Source organism: Podarcis erhardii (genome assembly GCF_964252035.2).
Source record: "Podarcis erhardii genome assembly, chromosome: 3".
NCBI classification, from domain to species: domain Eukaryota; kingdom Metazoa; phylum Chordata; class Lepidosauria; order Squamata; family Lacertidae; genus Podarcis; species Podarcis erhardii.
In genome coordinates, this window is record NC_138507.1 from 84,617,186 (window position 1) to 84,633,921 (window position 16,736).

The following is a 16,736-nucleotide window of genomic DNA, read 5'->3' on the forward strand; positions in this document are numbered from 1 at the left end:
TGAATCAATAATAAGCGGCATAACCCGATTCTGACGTGTAGTGATAGAATTGTAAAGTAATGCATGCGTGCTTTTTTATTTTATTTTAAATTGGGATTACTGTCACCTTCCACTGTCCCTGAACGAGCAGCTGTCACTTTTATCCCTCTCCGAAAGTGATGACACGACCGGGGGTGGAATCCAGAAAGTCCATAGAGCAGCTCAAGGAATTGCCAGTCTAACATTTCTACATCTATCATCCCGCTAGTTTGGTGAAGGAGAGTCGCGTCACGGCGTCCCTGAAAGAATGACGTAATCGATGTCCTTCCACTACGGGGCGGAGGGAAATCCGTTCTCGGTCTATCTATCGCGTAGTCTTATTTCCCCCCTGAGGACTACATTTCCCAATATGCATTGCTGTATAACCAACTGCGTTCGAGGCGCGGAGGTAGTTAAAGGCATGCTGGGAGTTGTATTCCTTTAGTCGTGAAGGCGGGAGTTTTAGCGGCGAAGCTGTTGCCTGGGCTTGTTCAGCCTCCGTGCATCGCACCTGCGGCCCTCCAGCCGAACCCGGCTCCGTTCTCCGCCTCCTCGCCGGCCGTGGCGACCCCGCGTGGCCCGCCATGTCTCGCGGGCGGGAGCGAGTGGTGGCTTTGGCGGACATGGACTGCTTCTACATGCAGGTGGAGCAGCGCCTGGAGCCCAGCCTGCGCGGGAAGCCGTGCGCCGTGGTGCAGTACAAGACGTGGAAAGGCGGCGGGTACGGAGCTGCTGCTGCTGCTGCTGCTGCTGCTGCTGCTTGGCCCTGCTAGCTTTGCTGCTCTGCTCGTGTCGGCGGAATGAGGTGGGAGGAGGAGGATCTTGACGCGGAGCAGCTGGGGGAAAGGGGCCGTGCGGCTCAATGGTCAGAGCAAAAGGCTTTAATCGCCCGCACCCCTAGGGAGGGCTGACAAATCCAGAAATCCTGCCGAGTTGCTGCCGCCGCCGCCACAATCGTTGCTGATCGATCGATGTGGGGTCGATACTGTATAGGGCGGCTTCCTGAGTTGCCTCCCCACCCCAACTGCTTCATAATGCTCCTTCCTGTGGCCCATGTTTCTGTTTTTTTCCTCTACCTGCTCTCCCCAAAATGATAGGATGCGTTCCTGCACACTCCCAGTCTAAAATGGACTTTGATTTTCACCTCTCAGGGTGGGAAAGCCAAATGCAGCATGGAATCCACTTCCCCGAGTGTCTATACAACTAACGATTACCTATTTCTGGACCCAAATTGATTCTAGCATTCTATAAACTATTTATAGTCTTCCCCCTGCCTCTCAGTATCTCCTCAAAACCTTTAAAAACGTACCTTCCTCTTAAGATGGCTAAAATATTATAACGTGCAAGGTAAACTCTCCTTTCTTTTAAGCTACAGTAATTTGTAGGTGGGGGTTTTTTTAAACATGTTAATTCGTTAAAGACTCATTATCTAATGCTAAACTGGACCAAAAAAGTGCCTGGGTTTGTGTGTTCCTTTCACTGTCTTAAACTCATAACTTAATAGCTCATCATTTCTCCCTCACCCAACTCAGAATCATTGCAGTGAGCTATGAAGCTCGAGCTTTTGGAGTTACCAGAAACATGTTTGCTGCTGATGCAAAGAAACTATGTCCGGATCTCCTGTTAGCGCGAGTACCAGAGGCCCATGGTAAAGCAGATCTCACCAAGTAAGCCCTGGATTGATTATTACTTGCAGCTATTGTTGTCCATGTGATTGTGAAGTACTCTGAAACAAAATAGGGTTCAGGATGGTTACTGATCAGATATGCTTTGGATGAGTTTTCTGCTTTGGGGCTAAGGTTTGCTTCTTGGAAAGTTTTTGGAATCCCTTTTTGCTGTCTCTTTTCCAGTGTGGATACAGTTTGTTCATTCTGGGTCTTCAGGCAGCAGTCTCTAGAAATTATTTTTACCATTCTTTGCAAATTGAACAATCCAGGCTTTCTTCAGAGTATAGTGAACTGAGCTCAATACTTTTTCAGCCAGTTTATCTGTAATAGGTAAGATAGCTCTGTTAGCAGAGAAATGAGAAATTTGATTTTGCAAAAAAACAGGGAGAAATGTTTAAACATTGATGGAAATTATATAATTATTTTTAAAGACGTGCCGTTGAGACTTTTGAAAAAAAGGGACCAATACAGACAACTGGTACAAACTTTGAAGAAAAACGAAATTGAATTTAAATGGGAATTTCCAGAAGGAGTAGCATTTACATACAAAGGGAAGAGGCACAGACTGACAAAATCGGATGAGGTGGATAAATTTTTTAGAAGATACAAAGAACTGACCAGAGAAGGAGAAGAAGCAGAGGTGTTAGGAGCAGGAGGTGATGAAGGAGACTCTGTAGAGTTTGAAGAGGAAGAGGAGCGAAGCAGAAAGGATAAAAGAAGAGGAAGAGGAGAAAAACGGGAAGAGGAAGAGGAAATTGAAAAAGAACAAGAAGAGGAAAAAATATTTAATTGGCAGACACTATGGCACTAAAATTATGGACATGGAATGTGAATGGAATGAACGATAAAAGGAATAAAGTGGGACAATATTTAAAACAAAAGAATTTGGATATTATTTGTTTACAAGAGACTCATGTTAAAAAAATGCACAGGAAAATTTTTACTAACAAAAAATTAGGAAATGAATTTTTTTCATCGGATAAAAGCAAAAAGAGAGGGGTGGTATTGTACATAAAAAACAAATTAGAGGCACAACAATTATTTAAGGATGAAGAAGGCAGGATCATAGCAGTCCAAGTCAACTGCAAGGTGAAAAACTGATAATTATTAGAGTATATGCACCGAATGGCAGTAAAGCAGAATTTTTTAAAGGTCTGGAGGAAAAATTATTTGAACATTTGGATCAAAAAGTAATAATAATGGGTGATATGAATGGTGTGGTATCAATGGAGATGGATAGACTTCGGGCTAAAGGCAAAACGAAGGAAGGAAAATTACCAAAAACCTTTTTTGACATGGTGGAAAATTGTCACTTGGTGGATATATGGAGATTGAGACACCCATTAGAAAAACAATTTACTTTTCATTCAGAGGTAAATCAATCAATGTCACGAATTGATCAGATATGGGTTTCTAGTGAAATAACCACAAGAATAATAAAGACTGAGTTTCAACCTAAAGTTCTATCAGATCACAATGCGGTTAAAGCTATTTTAAAAGGGAATGAAGAAAAATCTTTTTGGTGGAGACTAAATGAAAGATGAAATCAGAAGATAGTGGACAGAGCTCAGAAATGTTTAGTGGACTATTTTGTAAATAATGTTAACAAAGGAACAAAGATGAGTATGGTTTGGAATGCAAGCAAAGCTGTTATGAGAGGATTCTTCATTCAACAAAATGCAATAAAAAATAGAATGAGAGAAAAAGGGAAAAAAGAAATTTTAAGACAAATAATGGAGAATGAAAAAAAATTAACTATAAGACCTAAGGATGAAAAGGTCAAGCAAAGTATAAAAATGCTCCAGACACAATTTGCTATGATAATCAATAAAGAAGTAGAATGGAATATAAGAAGAATGAAACAAAAGAATTTTGAATTTGCAAATAAATCAGGGAAATGGTTAGCTTGGCAAATTAAAAAAAGGAAAGAACAGAACATAATAAAATCAAAATAGAAGATCAAGAGATTGAGAATCCAAAAGGAATAAGGAAAGGTTTTGTGGACTTTTACCGAGATCTATATAAAAGAAAAGAGAAACTCAACATAAAGACAATGGAGGAGTATTTAATGAAGAAAAAGGTGCAAAAAATATCAAAGTAATGAAATTAAACTGAATGAAAAAAGAATTAGAAGAAATTTAAATGGCAATAAAGGATTTGAAGAGTGGGAAGTCGCCGGGACCGGATGGATTCAGTGCAAGATATTATAAAGAAATGAAACACACTCTACAGTACTTGTACCATTGAAGGAAGTAATACCTGAGACAACACAGGTTAAAAATTACAGGCTAATTTCATTATTGAATAATGACTATAAAATGCAAATATTTTAGCAAATAGGATGAAAAAGGTATTAAAGGAAATGATTCATAAGGATCAAACAGGTTTCCTTCCTGGTAGGCAGATGAAAGATAACATAAGAAATATAATCAATATAATAGAGTATCTGTCAAACAGGAAGGATAAACAAGCGATGTTGATATTTGTGGATGCCGAGAAGGCCTTTGATAATATTTCTTGGGAATTTATGTTAAAGAATTTGGAATATATGGATATGGGTCAATCTTTTCTGAGTGGTATAAAGGCAATATATTCGGAGCAGAGAGCAAAATTAATTGTTAACAATGTTATAACAGAAAATATTGCCATAACTAAGGGTACAAGACAAGGGTGTCCTTTATCTCCGTTATTATTCATTTCAGTCCTAGAAGTCTTCCTAAGAACACTAAGAAATAATGAAAAATAAAAGGTGTGACAGTTGGTTGTAATGAATACAAGGTTAAAGCCTTTGCCGATGACTTGGTTATAACTATAGAAGATCCTATGCAGAGTGTCAAAGAGGTGTCAGAAGAGATAGAACATTTTGGTCAGGTGTCCGGCTTTAAGTTAAATAGGAAAAAAACTAAAATAATTGCTAAGAATATGGATCAAGAGACAATAGAAAGAATACAGCAACAAACAGAGATGAATGTGGTTAAGAAAGTTAAGTATTTAGGGATTACGTTAACTCCCAGGAGTATTGACCTGTTTCAAAACAATTATGTACCAATATGGAATAAAATTAAACGTGACCTAGAGGTGTGGGGAAGAATGAAACTATCATTATGGGGAAGAATTGCAACGATAAAGATGAGCGTGCTACTGAAAGTGTTGTTTCTGTTTCAAACAATTCCAATAATTAAAGGTGTGACAATATTTAAAGAATGGCAAAGAATAACATCAAGATATATCTGGCAGGGCAAGAAGCCAAGAATAAAATTTAAGATATTAACAGATGCAAAAGATAGAGGAGGCTTTGCCCTGCCAGATTTAAAGTTATATTATGAAGCTTCGTGTCTTTGCTGGGCGAAAGAATGGATAAAGTTAGAAAACACAGAATTGTTGGATTTAGAAGGTTATGATAATAGATTCGGTTGGCACGCGTATTTATGGTGTGAAAAGAATAGAGTGCATAAAGGTTTTGAAAACCACATCTTTAGAGGATCATTGATTGAAGTCTGGAATAGGTATAAAAATTTATTAGAGTTTAAAACTCCATATTGGCTATCACCATTGGAGATAATGAGTGTGAAAAAGATCAATATGACAGGGAGATGGATTACATATGAGAATTTGATAATCAAAGAAGGTAATAAATGGAAATTGAAACCATATGAAGAAGTTAAAGAAAATGAATGATTGGTTGCACTATTTTCAGTTGAATGCAATGTTCAAAAAAGAGATGTCAGAAAGAGGTTTTCAGGAAAAGAAATCTAGGTTTCATCAAGAAATCTTGAATAGTGATGTTAAAATTTTATCAAAAATGTATAAATTATTACTTGAGTGACATACAAAGGACAAAGAAGTAAAATCAGTTATGATTCAGTGGGCCAAAGATTTTGGCTATAATATACAATTTGATGAGTGGGTAAAATTGTGGAAAGAAGGAATGAAATTCACTGCATGCACTGCAATAAATTTACAGAGTATATCAAAAATGTATGTGAGGAGCAATTAACGCTTCTTGGCTTTCAAGAAGCTCTGTAAAAATGATTGATAGAAATGTTGCTTAAAAGATATGATGAGATTAAGATTGTTAAAGCGCAATATAAATTTAAGAAATGTGAGTAATTGTGATAATATGGAAAATTGTCAGAAAGGCTGAGGGAAGTATATGTTAGAAGTGGATGTTAAACATGGATGGAATGCACATTGGAGATTGAATAAAAATTAATTATATATATAAAAAAAGATAGCTCTGTTAGCAGCATGCGAGGTGGGGGGGTGACAACTGCTGCTTTCTGGAATACCACTGTTGATGGCATATTGCTAATTAGCTACCCCAATTATCAGTTAAGATGGAATGGGAATATTAGAGCATTGTTGGGTCTCCTTCCTACGTAGGTACCGAGAAGCCAGCGTGGAGGTGATGGAAGTGATGTCACGCTTTGCTGTGATTGAACGTGCCAGCATTGATGAAGCCTACATGGATTTAACTAGCGCTGTGCAGGAAAGGCTTCAGAAGATGAAAGGGCAGGCTATTGAAGCAGAGCTGTTGGCAACTACCTACATCCAAGGATGGCCAGACAGCCTCACAGCAGAAGAGAATACAGGCAACAAAGGTACTGCATGCCTTCGGACATACTGTTCCACTCTTTTACTTCAACTTCCCTTGCTCTTAATCCTGTGTAGATTATAATTCCATACAGAGGTGTTTTCATTCTCAAACTTGTGTGCCTACAGAAGAGCATGGTGATGGTCTGGAGCCAATCCACGACTCCCAGGTTTAGCATATATTTTTCTTTTTCTCTTTGCTTCAGTGTTCATGTGAGGGTACTAAAGGTTTGAAGGGATGGTATGAAATTGGAAGTGTGCCCTTCAGAGGTAATGGATATGGTGCCATAGCATTTTCTTCTTGAGGGGCAGCTTATAATACAAGTATATTTTCTCTATTTTGTCACTTTCTAATCTTTCGCGCACTTCTTGTTCAGCTTTGTAAGACCAGATTAATTTGACCTCAGCAAAATGTTCCCTAAGAAGAAAGACATGTCTGCTTTCTAACCTGCAGCAGGAACAAAGGAAGGTGATTAGTCCGCTGCTGAAAGGCCAGGATTGAAGTGGAGAGATCTGGGGAAAGGTTAAGAGTAAAAGCAGTAGGAATTGCCAAAACTGATGTACTTTGAGAGAGCTTATTGCTCAAGTCTGTGTGGCTATTTTCCATGTGGCTGTTGTCTTTAGTTCAGTTCCAAATTTGGAAATTTATTTTAAGCCATTTAAGTTTACAGTGGTACCTCGGGAAGTGAACGGGATCTCCGTTCGCATCCTGAAGCGAATGTAACAAGCGGTGGCGCGCGTGGGCAGGCCGCGTTTTGCTGCTTCCGCACATGCACACGACATCATTTTGAGCGTCTACGCATGCACAAGCGGCGAAACCCGGAAGTAACGCTCTCCATTACTTCCGGGCTGCTGCGGAGCGCAACTCAAACGTGTTCAACCCGAAGCACATTCAACCCGAGATATGATTGTATTGCACATCTTCAGCTACCTTGCTACTAGTGTTAGAACATCTTTTAAAGGCCAAATGGTATGAAACTTCCCTGTTGTGAGAACTGTATGCTAGGTTGTTTGTTGCATTCTTACCTTGATTAATCTAATCTTTGAGACTTGCCTAAAGAGTAGCCCTCCTTTGGCTGCAAACATTTTTACAAAAATGCAAAACCATACCCCCCGCCACCCGCCTCCTCCTGTTTATTTGCTTGCCCTGCAAGTTTTCTTTCTTTCTTTCTTTCTTTCTTTCTTTCTTTCTTTCTTTCTTTCTTTCTTTTTTTCTTTCGTGGGCTTATTTGACCAAGGATGGCCTTACAAAGGGCTTTCTGATTTCTTCCTGTTTTCTTCTTCACTAGATGTTTTACAACACTGTGTGCTTTTTGTAGCTTTCCTGACCTGCCACTCTGCCATGACAATAATTATTCTTTCAAGATTGGAGTTAGGTTGCTTTGTGTTCCCTTTTAGAAGAACTGCGGGAACGTGGTTTGCGACAGTGGCTTGAATCATTGCCTTTCGGAGATCCCAGCAGTCCAGAGCTGCAGCTGACTGTGGGAGCTGTCATTATGGAAGAAATGAGGGCAGCTGTGGAATCTGTCACTGGATTTAGGTGTTCTGCTGGCATTTCTCACAACAAGGTATATGTACGACCAGCATGTTTGTGTTTTTGAACTCAGCATTCTGGTACCCCCTTCGTCGAGGGGTGTACCTCTTGGCTGCTCTATGTATTTGGTGGAATCTGTGCTGAACAGATTATTATTGTGACCTGGCACAGAAAACAGTAATGGAGGAATCAGGATATGATTAGACCCAATAATTGTAGTAAATACTATCATCAATCTGGTTTTGGTAAAATGTATTTTTATGAATAACTCCAGAATGTGAGGTTGGACGATGGGGTGGACTGAAGATTTTGGCGTCTAATGCAGAGCAGGATTAACAGGAATACATCTTCAGGTTGAGCCTCTTGTAAGCTTCCTAGACATAGATGTGTGGCTAGCTAATTGAGTTATTCAATAGGTTTCAACTGATTAGATCACATTTGTGTGGACCTAGTCAGTTACTAATGGCAATTGCCTCTGAGCCTTCATATACAGAGGGCATCAAGCTGGAATGACACATTCTGAGTCGGAAGCTGCTTGTTACAGCATGCAGGCACAACATCTTGATGTGTTTCTTGCTCTAAAACTAATGGCACTTTTAGAGAAGAGAGAGGGAGAGATGATGCAAGTTGTAATAACAAAAAACATGGAGTTAGCCCTTCCTGCCCTAGGTGCTAACTCTATTGGTGCCACAGGTGGAGGCCAGGATACCTAGCACCTGAGAGTGAGAATAGTAGATTTCCTCTTCCACACAGTTATTCTGCAAAATGCTAGAATTCAGTGTATGTAGGAGACCTTAGAGGTAGTACTATTTATTTGATTAGTATATTCTGTATTCAAAATATTAGGAATAAACAAATTATTGTTGGATCTTTCAGCCACAGGTTGTAGACAAAAGTCATATACCCAAATAAATAGAGGGTATCATTGCATGAGGTTTCTTTTGAGGAGACAGGATTAGCCCAGATAATAAGCTCTGAAGCAGTAAATGCTTTTAGAGTAGAGATTTTCTTCTCCCTGCCACCAAACTTTCAGTTTAAGAAATTCAGCAGGACGTAATTATTCTTTGATTTTAAGAACCAAAATCTGACAGTATATGAGAGATTTTTTATCCCTCTAGTTTCACAAATGCAATGTCTAGTTTCATTTAGTTTTTAATTCCTTTCTGAAAACACTGGGTGTGATTTGGAAAAGAAATTAATCCATGATAACATTTGAAAACAAAAACTGCCTTCTCATTATTTGCAGTATTTGTGTATTATATTCAACCTTTTCTCTAAGATGACAAAATAAACTCTGATAGACCAGGTGTGTGTTGGAAACCCAACTTTGAAAGCCAAGCTTCTTAAATTGGATACTTTCTTTATTCTAGGTATTAGCAAAGCTGGCCTGTGGTCTCAACAAGCCTAATCGTCAGACTCTGGTGTCACAGGGTTCCGTCCCTCAGCTCTTTAGCAAGATGCCAATCAGCAACATGTATGTAAAACTGATCTGTTTCTAGAAGCCCCATGAGAGATTGCACTCATGAATCTCGGAATTAGCATTTTTCTTCTGCACATTACTGTTTAGGGGTATTCTGGGTATACTGTAAGCATCAGGCCAATGGCAGTCAAGAGATAATAATAAGAATGGATGCTAGAGAAAAAAAATTCCTCGTGCAAGCACCAGAATTTGGGGAGCCCTAATTATTTTTCAGCCATCCTTCCTTTGTGCAAAAATTGATAAACTATCCATATTTTTATATGCCAGTTTATTATTAGGGAGTGGACTGGGATTTTTCAGGCCTGGTTGCAAATGTAAATGAATTCTAATAAATATGTGGTGCTGTTTTATTATATTATCTTCCAGTTGATTTATTCTCCTGCACATACTAGTGTAGGTAAGGAAGAGGCTACTTGTTGATTTCTTTCTCCGTTGGGATGTTTTCCATGCTTGTCTCAAAAAGCCAAGTTTTGCATTGTTTTTTCTCCTTGTCCTTCTTATCTATCTGCCTTCTGCTAGCTGGTACACAAGAACCTGTGTCTGAAGACTTCTGCCTTTTTACACATGACAGCTTTCCTTTTCTCCCATAGCCGCAACCTTGGAGGGAAGCTTGGGGCCTCTATCACTGAACTTCTGGGAGTGGAGTATGTAGGAGAGCTGATCCAGTTCAGCGAATCACAGCTTCAGACCCACTTTGGAGAGAAGACTGGGTAAGTTGCTCACTAAAGTTCTGGCCTCTGCTACAGATTCAGGATCCATTCATGTTTATGCTGCTGAGGATTCCGCTCAAGACAGGGTCTGTCTTGAGTTTCCAAAGACTCATTTCTACTGAGAGCTTGACACAAACACATTAAGAGGCAGTGCATTTGCTTAAAGCCAGATGAAACATCTACAAGATTCAGGGAAGATTGCAGCATGTGCATTTTTAAAAAGCTCACTTCAGTCATTGCATTGAAGTAACACTTAATATGACAAAATAACAAAAGGGAAGCAAATATTATGCATATACTGTGCAAATTCTATAGTGGTAGCTGTGTTAGCTGCAGCAAAAAGAGACTATTTAGTCGCTTTAAAGACTGACAGATTTATTATGGCACAAGCTTTCAAAGGATAGTCTGTTTCATCAGATGCATATGGAGTGTCATCCTCAAGTGATAGATATGTAATAGAGAATGTTGTTTTCACTGTCCAAATGTTCTATTCATGGTCACCCATAGCAGTAAGCTGCAGTTTATTTAACATATTCGCTTCTACAGCAGATGAGATTGTCATGTAATTACATATTTATCCAAGTGGGACAACAGAGTTTATCAGACTCCATTAACCCAATAAAGTTATTATGAAATCAAAACTATATACTCTCTGTGGGGGTTTTATACAGAGGGCTGTAATATAAACACCGACAACTGGGAAACACTGGCCTGTGAGCGTTCTAAATGGAGAACAGCCTTTCCCAAAGGTGTCATGGGTTTTGAAGACACTCGAACTCAGGATGAAAGGGAGAAACACACTAAGAGGAAGGCATGCTTGGCAAACCCTCAGCATGATCAATTCCCGCCTGGAAACCTATGTCCCAACTGTGGAAGGATGTGTGGATCCAGAATTGGCCTCTACACTCACTTATGGACTCATTGCTAAAACCATGTTTATGGAAGACAGTCGCCCTCAGATACAAGTAATCACCAAAGAAAGAAGAAAGATACAGATGGTAGCAGTGGATTATGTCATCAACTGTCTTTTGGACATAAAAATTGATGCTGATCTACCAGGATCATATTTCCATGTTCTTCCCATAATATCCAGCTTGTTCCTTGCTATTGATTCACTGCACCCCGGCAAAATATGTCATAACAGATTAGGGTGCATCACTAATAGCCACTCCATGCAGTTTGTATACCAATATCTATTCAGATGTGCTGTTAAGTGGCAGAGACACTTATGATAGAGAGCTCTCCGTTTGCCTTGCCTGTATTTTCTTTTGAATCTAACTCTTGGACTTGATCCTCATCTCCATTGGTTTGTGTGCAGGTCCCAGATACATTGGATGTCTCTAAGTAAATAAGTAACATTTCCACCCTTAGAACCACTTATTTATTTAACTCGGGTTTCTATATATGCTTTGCAGCTCCTGGTTGTATGACTTGTGCAGAGGGATGGAGCACGAGCCTGTGAAACCTAGACAATTGCCCAAATCCATTGGCTGTAGTAAGAATTTCCGTGGAAAAACAGCTTTGGTTACTCAGAAGCAGGTAAGAGAGTGTAAGAGACCAAGAACCAAGTTTGACCTGAGAGCAGGAATAAAAGATAAGGCAGCACACATTGCTGCACCCTTTCTCAAACCTAATTTGGTCATCACCTTTCAGCATCACTTTGCTCTGAAACAGTCAATAAATTGTTGAAGAATTCTATCAATGGGGAGGGGAGTGCCAAATGTCTCCTGTGATCTGCTGATGAGCTAATAAAGCAGAGGAGGAATTATTCCTTGGACCATGATCTCTCTCTGCGGTGCTAGCAAATGAGATCCTTGTTCCATTTTAGCATCTAGCGCAATGTCCTGTCCTTTGAGCATTCTGTAACCACATCTTTCCCTGCAATTGAATTGCTCCATGGCAACATTTCTGATCATTTCAAGATTATTTTATTTATTAAATTTCTATACTGCTCTTCATCCCAAGACCACAGGGTGCTTTACAATATAGAAACACAAACATAACCAGAAACGAAAACAGTACTCTCCCCCTACAGTATTGTTTGTTTAGAGATCTGAAAGCTTTTGTTGTTCTTCTTGGCCTTCCATCAAAATGTCCTGTGGATTGTCCTTGCATATTTTGGTTTTCTATTTGTAGTAAACTGAGCAGTGTCGCAAGACAATAATAAAAAAACACAGTAATTATGTATGTAGGTGCAGCATTGGCTTCTGCAGCTGGCCTTGGAGCTGGAGGAGAGACTGAACAAGGACAGAGATCAAGTAAGTAGGGAAAGATAGAGTCCTATGATCTCACTAAGTACTAGATGCCTGAAGGAGATCTCTGTGAATTGGGCTGAGAAGTGCAAGTGTGCCTGCCTCTGGTAACCATACATATCATTTGACTGGATGTAGCTTGCTAGAGGTCTGAAGTAATTACGTATCTTCAGCAAATCAGGGGTATGTCCCCTCAACCTGTTCTGGGTCGTTGTCCCCTCTGACCCTGTCCTCTGTAGTAGATTTGGGAGCAGGGATGGAGTCGAAGAGGAGGATTAAGCCCCATCACAGAAGTGGATGTCATTCCACTTGTGCCATTATTTAGTTAGCATATGAAGCCTATGGGTGGTATATCCATCTTTCCGCCAAGCACCGACTGGACCTTGACCAGCTCAACTTATTAAGCTGACTAAAGCGTGTGCCTTTAGATCACTTCCTGAAAATAATACAGATACATCCCTTTTTAGCATTGGGCTTTCCTTGCAGGTGTTGTGACGGTTGAGGTGAGCTGCTCATGAGCACTGAGCTCTTGTTAAAGACTAGAGTTCCTTATAGTCTTCCTACATTTTTAGCTTCAATGGAGAATCATGGAGAAAGACAGTAGGGTTAAGCTCCGTCCTGGAACACATCTGGATTAATCCAGCCCAGGCATAGGCAAACTCCAGCCCTCCAGATGTTTGGAACTACAATTCCCATCATCCCTAACTAACAGGACCAGTGGTCAGGGATGGTGGGAATTGTAGTCCCAAACATCTGGAGGGCCGGAGTTTGCCTATGCCTGATCCAGCCTGATATCCACTACCCCCTTTTTAAGAATGTCCTCCTAAAATCCAAGTTATTGATATCTGAAGTATTTCTTGTCAGGATTCTTACATACTGTATATCTTTCTTCCAACAGAACAACCGAGTAGCTAAACAGCTGACTATTGGGATCCATATGCAGGGCTATAAACATGCCAACGGCTTATCCCGCTGCTGTGCCTTAGCAAATTATGATGCTCATAAAATCAGCAGAGATGCTTTTGTGCTAATCCAGAACTGCAATACTGCAGGTGGCCAGCAGGCTGCATGGTGAGAACTCCCCCCCCCCCCGACACAAGAGAGTTACTGCAGAGGAGGAAATGTTAGCTTTATCCCTTCTTCCAATGTACATATTGCAAAGTCTGTGCTAGAACAGAAAATGAACTACTAGCGGGCTGGACAGCCATGCTGTTAAGACAAATATTTATGATATGAGAACATTTATTCCGATTAGAGCTAAGATGAGGGTTGCTCATTACATATCCTTGGGCCAGCTTCTTCCACACTTAGCAAATTGTTGAAAAATATCTGTGTAACCTTATTTTTTGAGTTTACTCCCTTTGAATTGTTTGCTAATGTGCCCTCGCCTACAGGTCTCCTCCAATTACACTTCTTCAGCTTTCTGCGAGCAAGTTTTCAGAAGCTCATGCTTCCTCTGTGAACATTACTTCCTTCCTGACGACTGACAGCCAAGGTACCCAAGCCACTTGCACCAGTGCATCCAGCCCAAATGGCAAGTCCATTGAAAGCCCCAAAAAGGAGACCCTCAGGAAGACAACCAACTCTATTCAGATGCTTTTTCAGAGGGCAGTGGAAAAGAAACAGGCCCAGGCATTGGCCAGGAACTCTCTTCCTGGTGTCAGCAATGAAATGAACTTACCATCAATACCAGAGTCCAGTATCTGTCAGGATAAACGACTCACCCCCATTAACAGCCAGATTCCAAAAGTTCCTGCGGAAGAAAGTATCACCAGGAGCAACCCAGACTGCATGCAGAAACGGCTCTCGGTAGAACAGTCTCTGGCCACCTCCAAAGCAGGGCTCCTGGAGACCCCTTTAGAAACAGAAGTGCCTGAGGTCTCTTCAGAGCTCCCTGATCTGTGCAAGGAAAAGGAAGTGCATCCTGCTGCTGGAATTTCCCAGGTAGGGGCTGATAGTTGGGCTCTTCAGCCCTGTACTGGTGACACAATGCTGTGCGAGAAATGTAATCAACAGGTGTTGGTATGGGAGTTCACAGAACACTTGGACTACCACTTTGCTGTGGAGCTGCAGAATTCTTTCTCAGGAACTGACTCCTTCAGGCCGTCTTTGCCTCCCACCAGCCCTCCAGCTAAGGGCAAAAGTAAACAGAAGACACACACAGCCTCTAGGGCCAAAAGGCCAAGGCAAAGCACAGATAGGACTTTGGATTTCTTTTTTAAGCGGCCTCCTCCTTAGGATGAAGCTCATCTGAGCAGCTTATCTTGGAAAAAGAAGGTGCAACTTTTTTTGCCTTTATCTATCTTCTATCAATAAGTAAATAAATAGGATAATAAATTGTTCCAAACAGGTGCTTGGAAAGCTACAGGACTCCCCGTTGTTGTTACGAGAACCTGCACTTGGTAGTCAAGGTTGTTATGCCTTCTGTAGCACGTTCTTGCTCTGTAGCTTCAGATGGTGACAGATTTCGCATCAAGGTGCCATATTAATGATACTGCCAATTTATTGTAGTCATTGGGGCCGTCTCTAGTCAGACTGTCCCCTCCACAGGACCATCTTTACATTGTATGTCATTCATTTGTTTTAGTATTTTAAACTTGTAAACTGCCTTGGCAGAAGGGAGGTATTAAATGCAATACAGTCATAACTCGGGTTACAGACGCACCAGGTTGCTTTGTTTGGGTTACGGACCACCAAAACCCAGAAGTACTGGAATGGGTTACTTCCAGGTTTCGGCGGATGCGCAGAAGCGCCAAATTGTAACCTGCGCATGTGCAGACGTGCCGCTGTGGGTTGCGAACGTGCATCCCGCACGGATCACGTTCGCAACCCGAGTGTCCACTGTACAGGCTTCTGAAGATCTAGAGAGGTGCTGCTCATGGGCTTTCCTAGGCCTGCTCTAGGGAACTAAATGTCAAGGGATGAACTTGGGCCCTTCTGCATCCTGCTCATATGTTCTCTCATTGAGCTGCTTAGATCAGAGTTGTAGGTTGTGACTGGCTTTTACTATGGTGAGGATTGCCTTCCATAGGCACTTTGAGGAAGACAGTCGTTAGAGTTTAATGGATACTGGAATATGCACTGCGCAAGTCCACATGTGCCCATTTGACCACTTTGATCAGTGGAATTCTTAAGAATTTGATTGTTTAGTGTGGCAGCACCTGCACTTTGGAACCCCCCGCCTACTGAGATTAAGAAAGCACCTTCATGGTACTATTTTCACCATCTGCTAAAAACATTCTTGTTTAGACAAGCCTAACCAGATGCTTAGAAAGCTGAGGGTGATTTTAATCTGTCTTTAATATTTTAACTTGTGTATTTTAAAGTATGCTTGTGAATTTTTCCACTTTGAGGTTTGTTTTTTTTACAATCGAGTGGTGTATAAATTTTATGAAATAAATCAAGTGTAGAAACCAGTGTATACATATGGAAACTTGAGGCAAATCTATAACACCTGTACTTTAATTTGATGGCTTGATTAAATATCTACTTGATGAGTATAGATTTTATCTACATGAAAAAACAGGACCTTATTTAAATAAAGTTGTCCAGTATGATTTAGGGTGTTTTACACCTTTAACTTTCCTGCCTGGATAGTTACAAACATATACAATTATTGCCCCATGGTGCAGTTAGGGTATTGGACTAGGAGATGGTAGGACAGGGATCAAATCACCGCTGTCATGAAACCTGTTGTGTGACCTTGAGCCAGTCAGCCTCTCACCCTAATTTGACTCAGGGGTTTTGTGAGGATAAAATGAGGGGGGAAGGGAGAACCATGTATGGCACTTTGAACTTCTTAGAGGACAGGTAGGATATAAATAAAAGTGTCCAATTGCAGCTTTCTAACTCCTTGGGTGTGAGCTATAGTTAAGTATATTCCATAGGAAACTCATGATGTATGAAGTCTTCAGCTATACTTCTGGAACCATGGAAATGTGGTTACTGCTAGTGCAAAACCTATCTGTTTAATCCTAACAGCCTGTAGCACTTGGTGGTATCAGGGACAGGATTTCAAACTAGTTATAGGGCTTTATTAGGCACAGGTTACAGACACAAGATATCTATCTGGTCTTGTTTTGTTTTACTTCCTGCTAAAACCTTGGTCTGCTTTTTTCCGTTTTCTGTGGAAGTTGCTGGAAAGGAATTTTCCTCATAGGCAACAATACTATCCAGTAAAGCAGAATAAGGGGAAATTTTATGTGTTGAAAGAAATATTAGCAGGTTTGGGGCTTCTGTATAGAAATTGCAGCCTGTTTTGTTGTTATCGTCCACAATAGGGTGGAAACAATGCTAGCAACAGCACCCAATTTTAGGCAGTATTACTAACATAACAAACAGGCTAAGCAAGAGCTTCATCCCACAGATGGTGGAGTCAGTGCTATTAGGATAAAGGAACTAGTCATATAATTGGCAAAACATGTGGCACTTTGCTATTTCAAATGCAAGTGGCAGACGTTCTTGCGTTATCTTTATCCAGCG

The 16,736-nt window shown here is 40.6% G+C and overlaps 1 protein-coding gene across 3 annotated transcripts; it reads left to right on the forward strand.

Moving 5' to 3' along the window:
* The first annotated feature begins 106 nt into the window (after positions 1-106).
* Positions 107-15,811, forward strand: POLH (DNA polymerase eta). 3 transcript variants are annotated; one of them, XM_081856060.1, is made up of 10 exons: positions 107-427; positions 1,551-1,685; positions 6,069-6,286; positions 7,677-7,846; positions 9,183-9,286; positions 9,883-10,002; positions 11,418-11,541; positions 12,195-12,260; positions 13,153-13,325; positions 13,649-15,811. In XM_081856060.1, the coding sequence occupies exons 2-10, from the start codon at positions 1,600-1,602 to the stop codon at positions 14,490-14,492; spliced, it is 1,905 nt and encodes a 634-aa protein (XP_081712186.1). In that variant the 5' UTR covers positions 107-427; positions 1,551-1,599; the 3' UTR covers positions 14,493-15,811. The 3 variants fall into 3 exon arrangements, with proteins under 3 accessions (XP_081712186.1, XP_081712184.1, XP_081712185.1); XM_081856058.1 differs by lacking the exon at positions 107-427 and adding an exon at positions 467-739; XM_081856059.1 differs by lacking the exon at positions 107-427 and adding an exon at positions 674-823.
* Positions 15,812-16,736: the final 925 nt, after the last annotated feature.

Bases quoted from the DNA above. Each gene is read 5' to 3' on its own strand.
- POLH (XM_081856058.1), top strand. From the start codon at position 603: ATGTCTCGCGGGCGGGAGCGAGTGGTGGCTTTGGCGGACATGGACTGC. The intron at 9,287-9,882 runs GTATGTAAAACT...TTTCTCCCATAG, and splicing joins AAGATGCCAATCAGCAACAT to CCGCAACCTTGGAGGGAAGC. The intron at 13,326-13,648 runs GTGAGAACTCCC...CCTCGCCTACAG, and splicing joins GGTGGCCAGCAGGCTGCATG to GTCTCCTCCAATTACACTTC.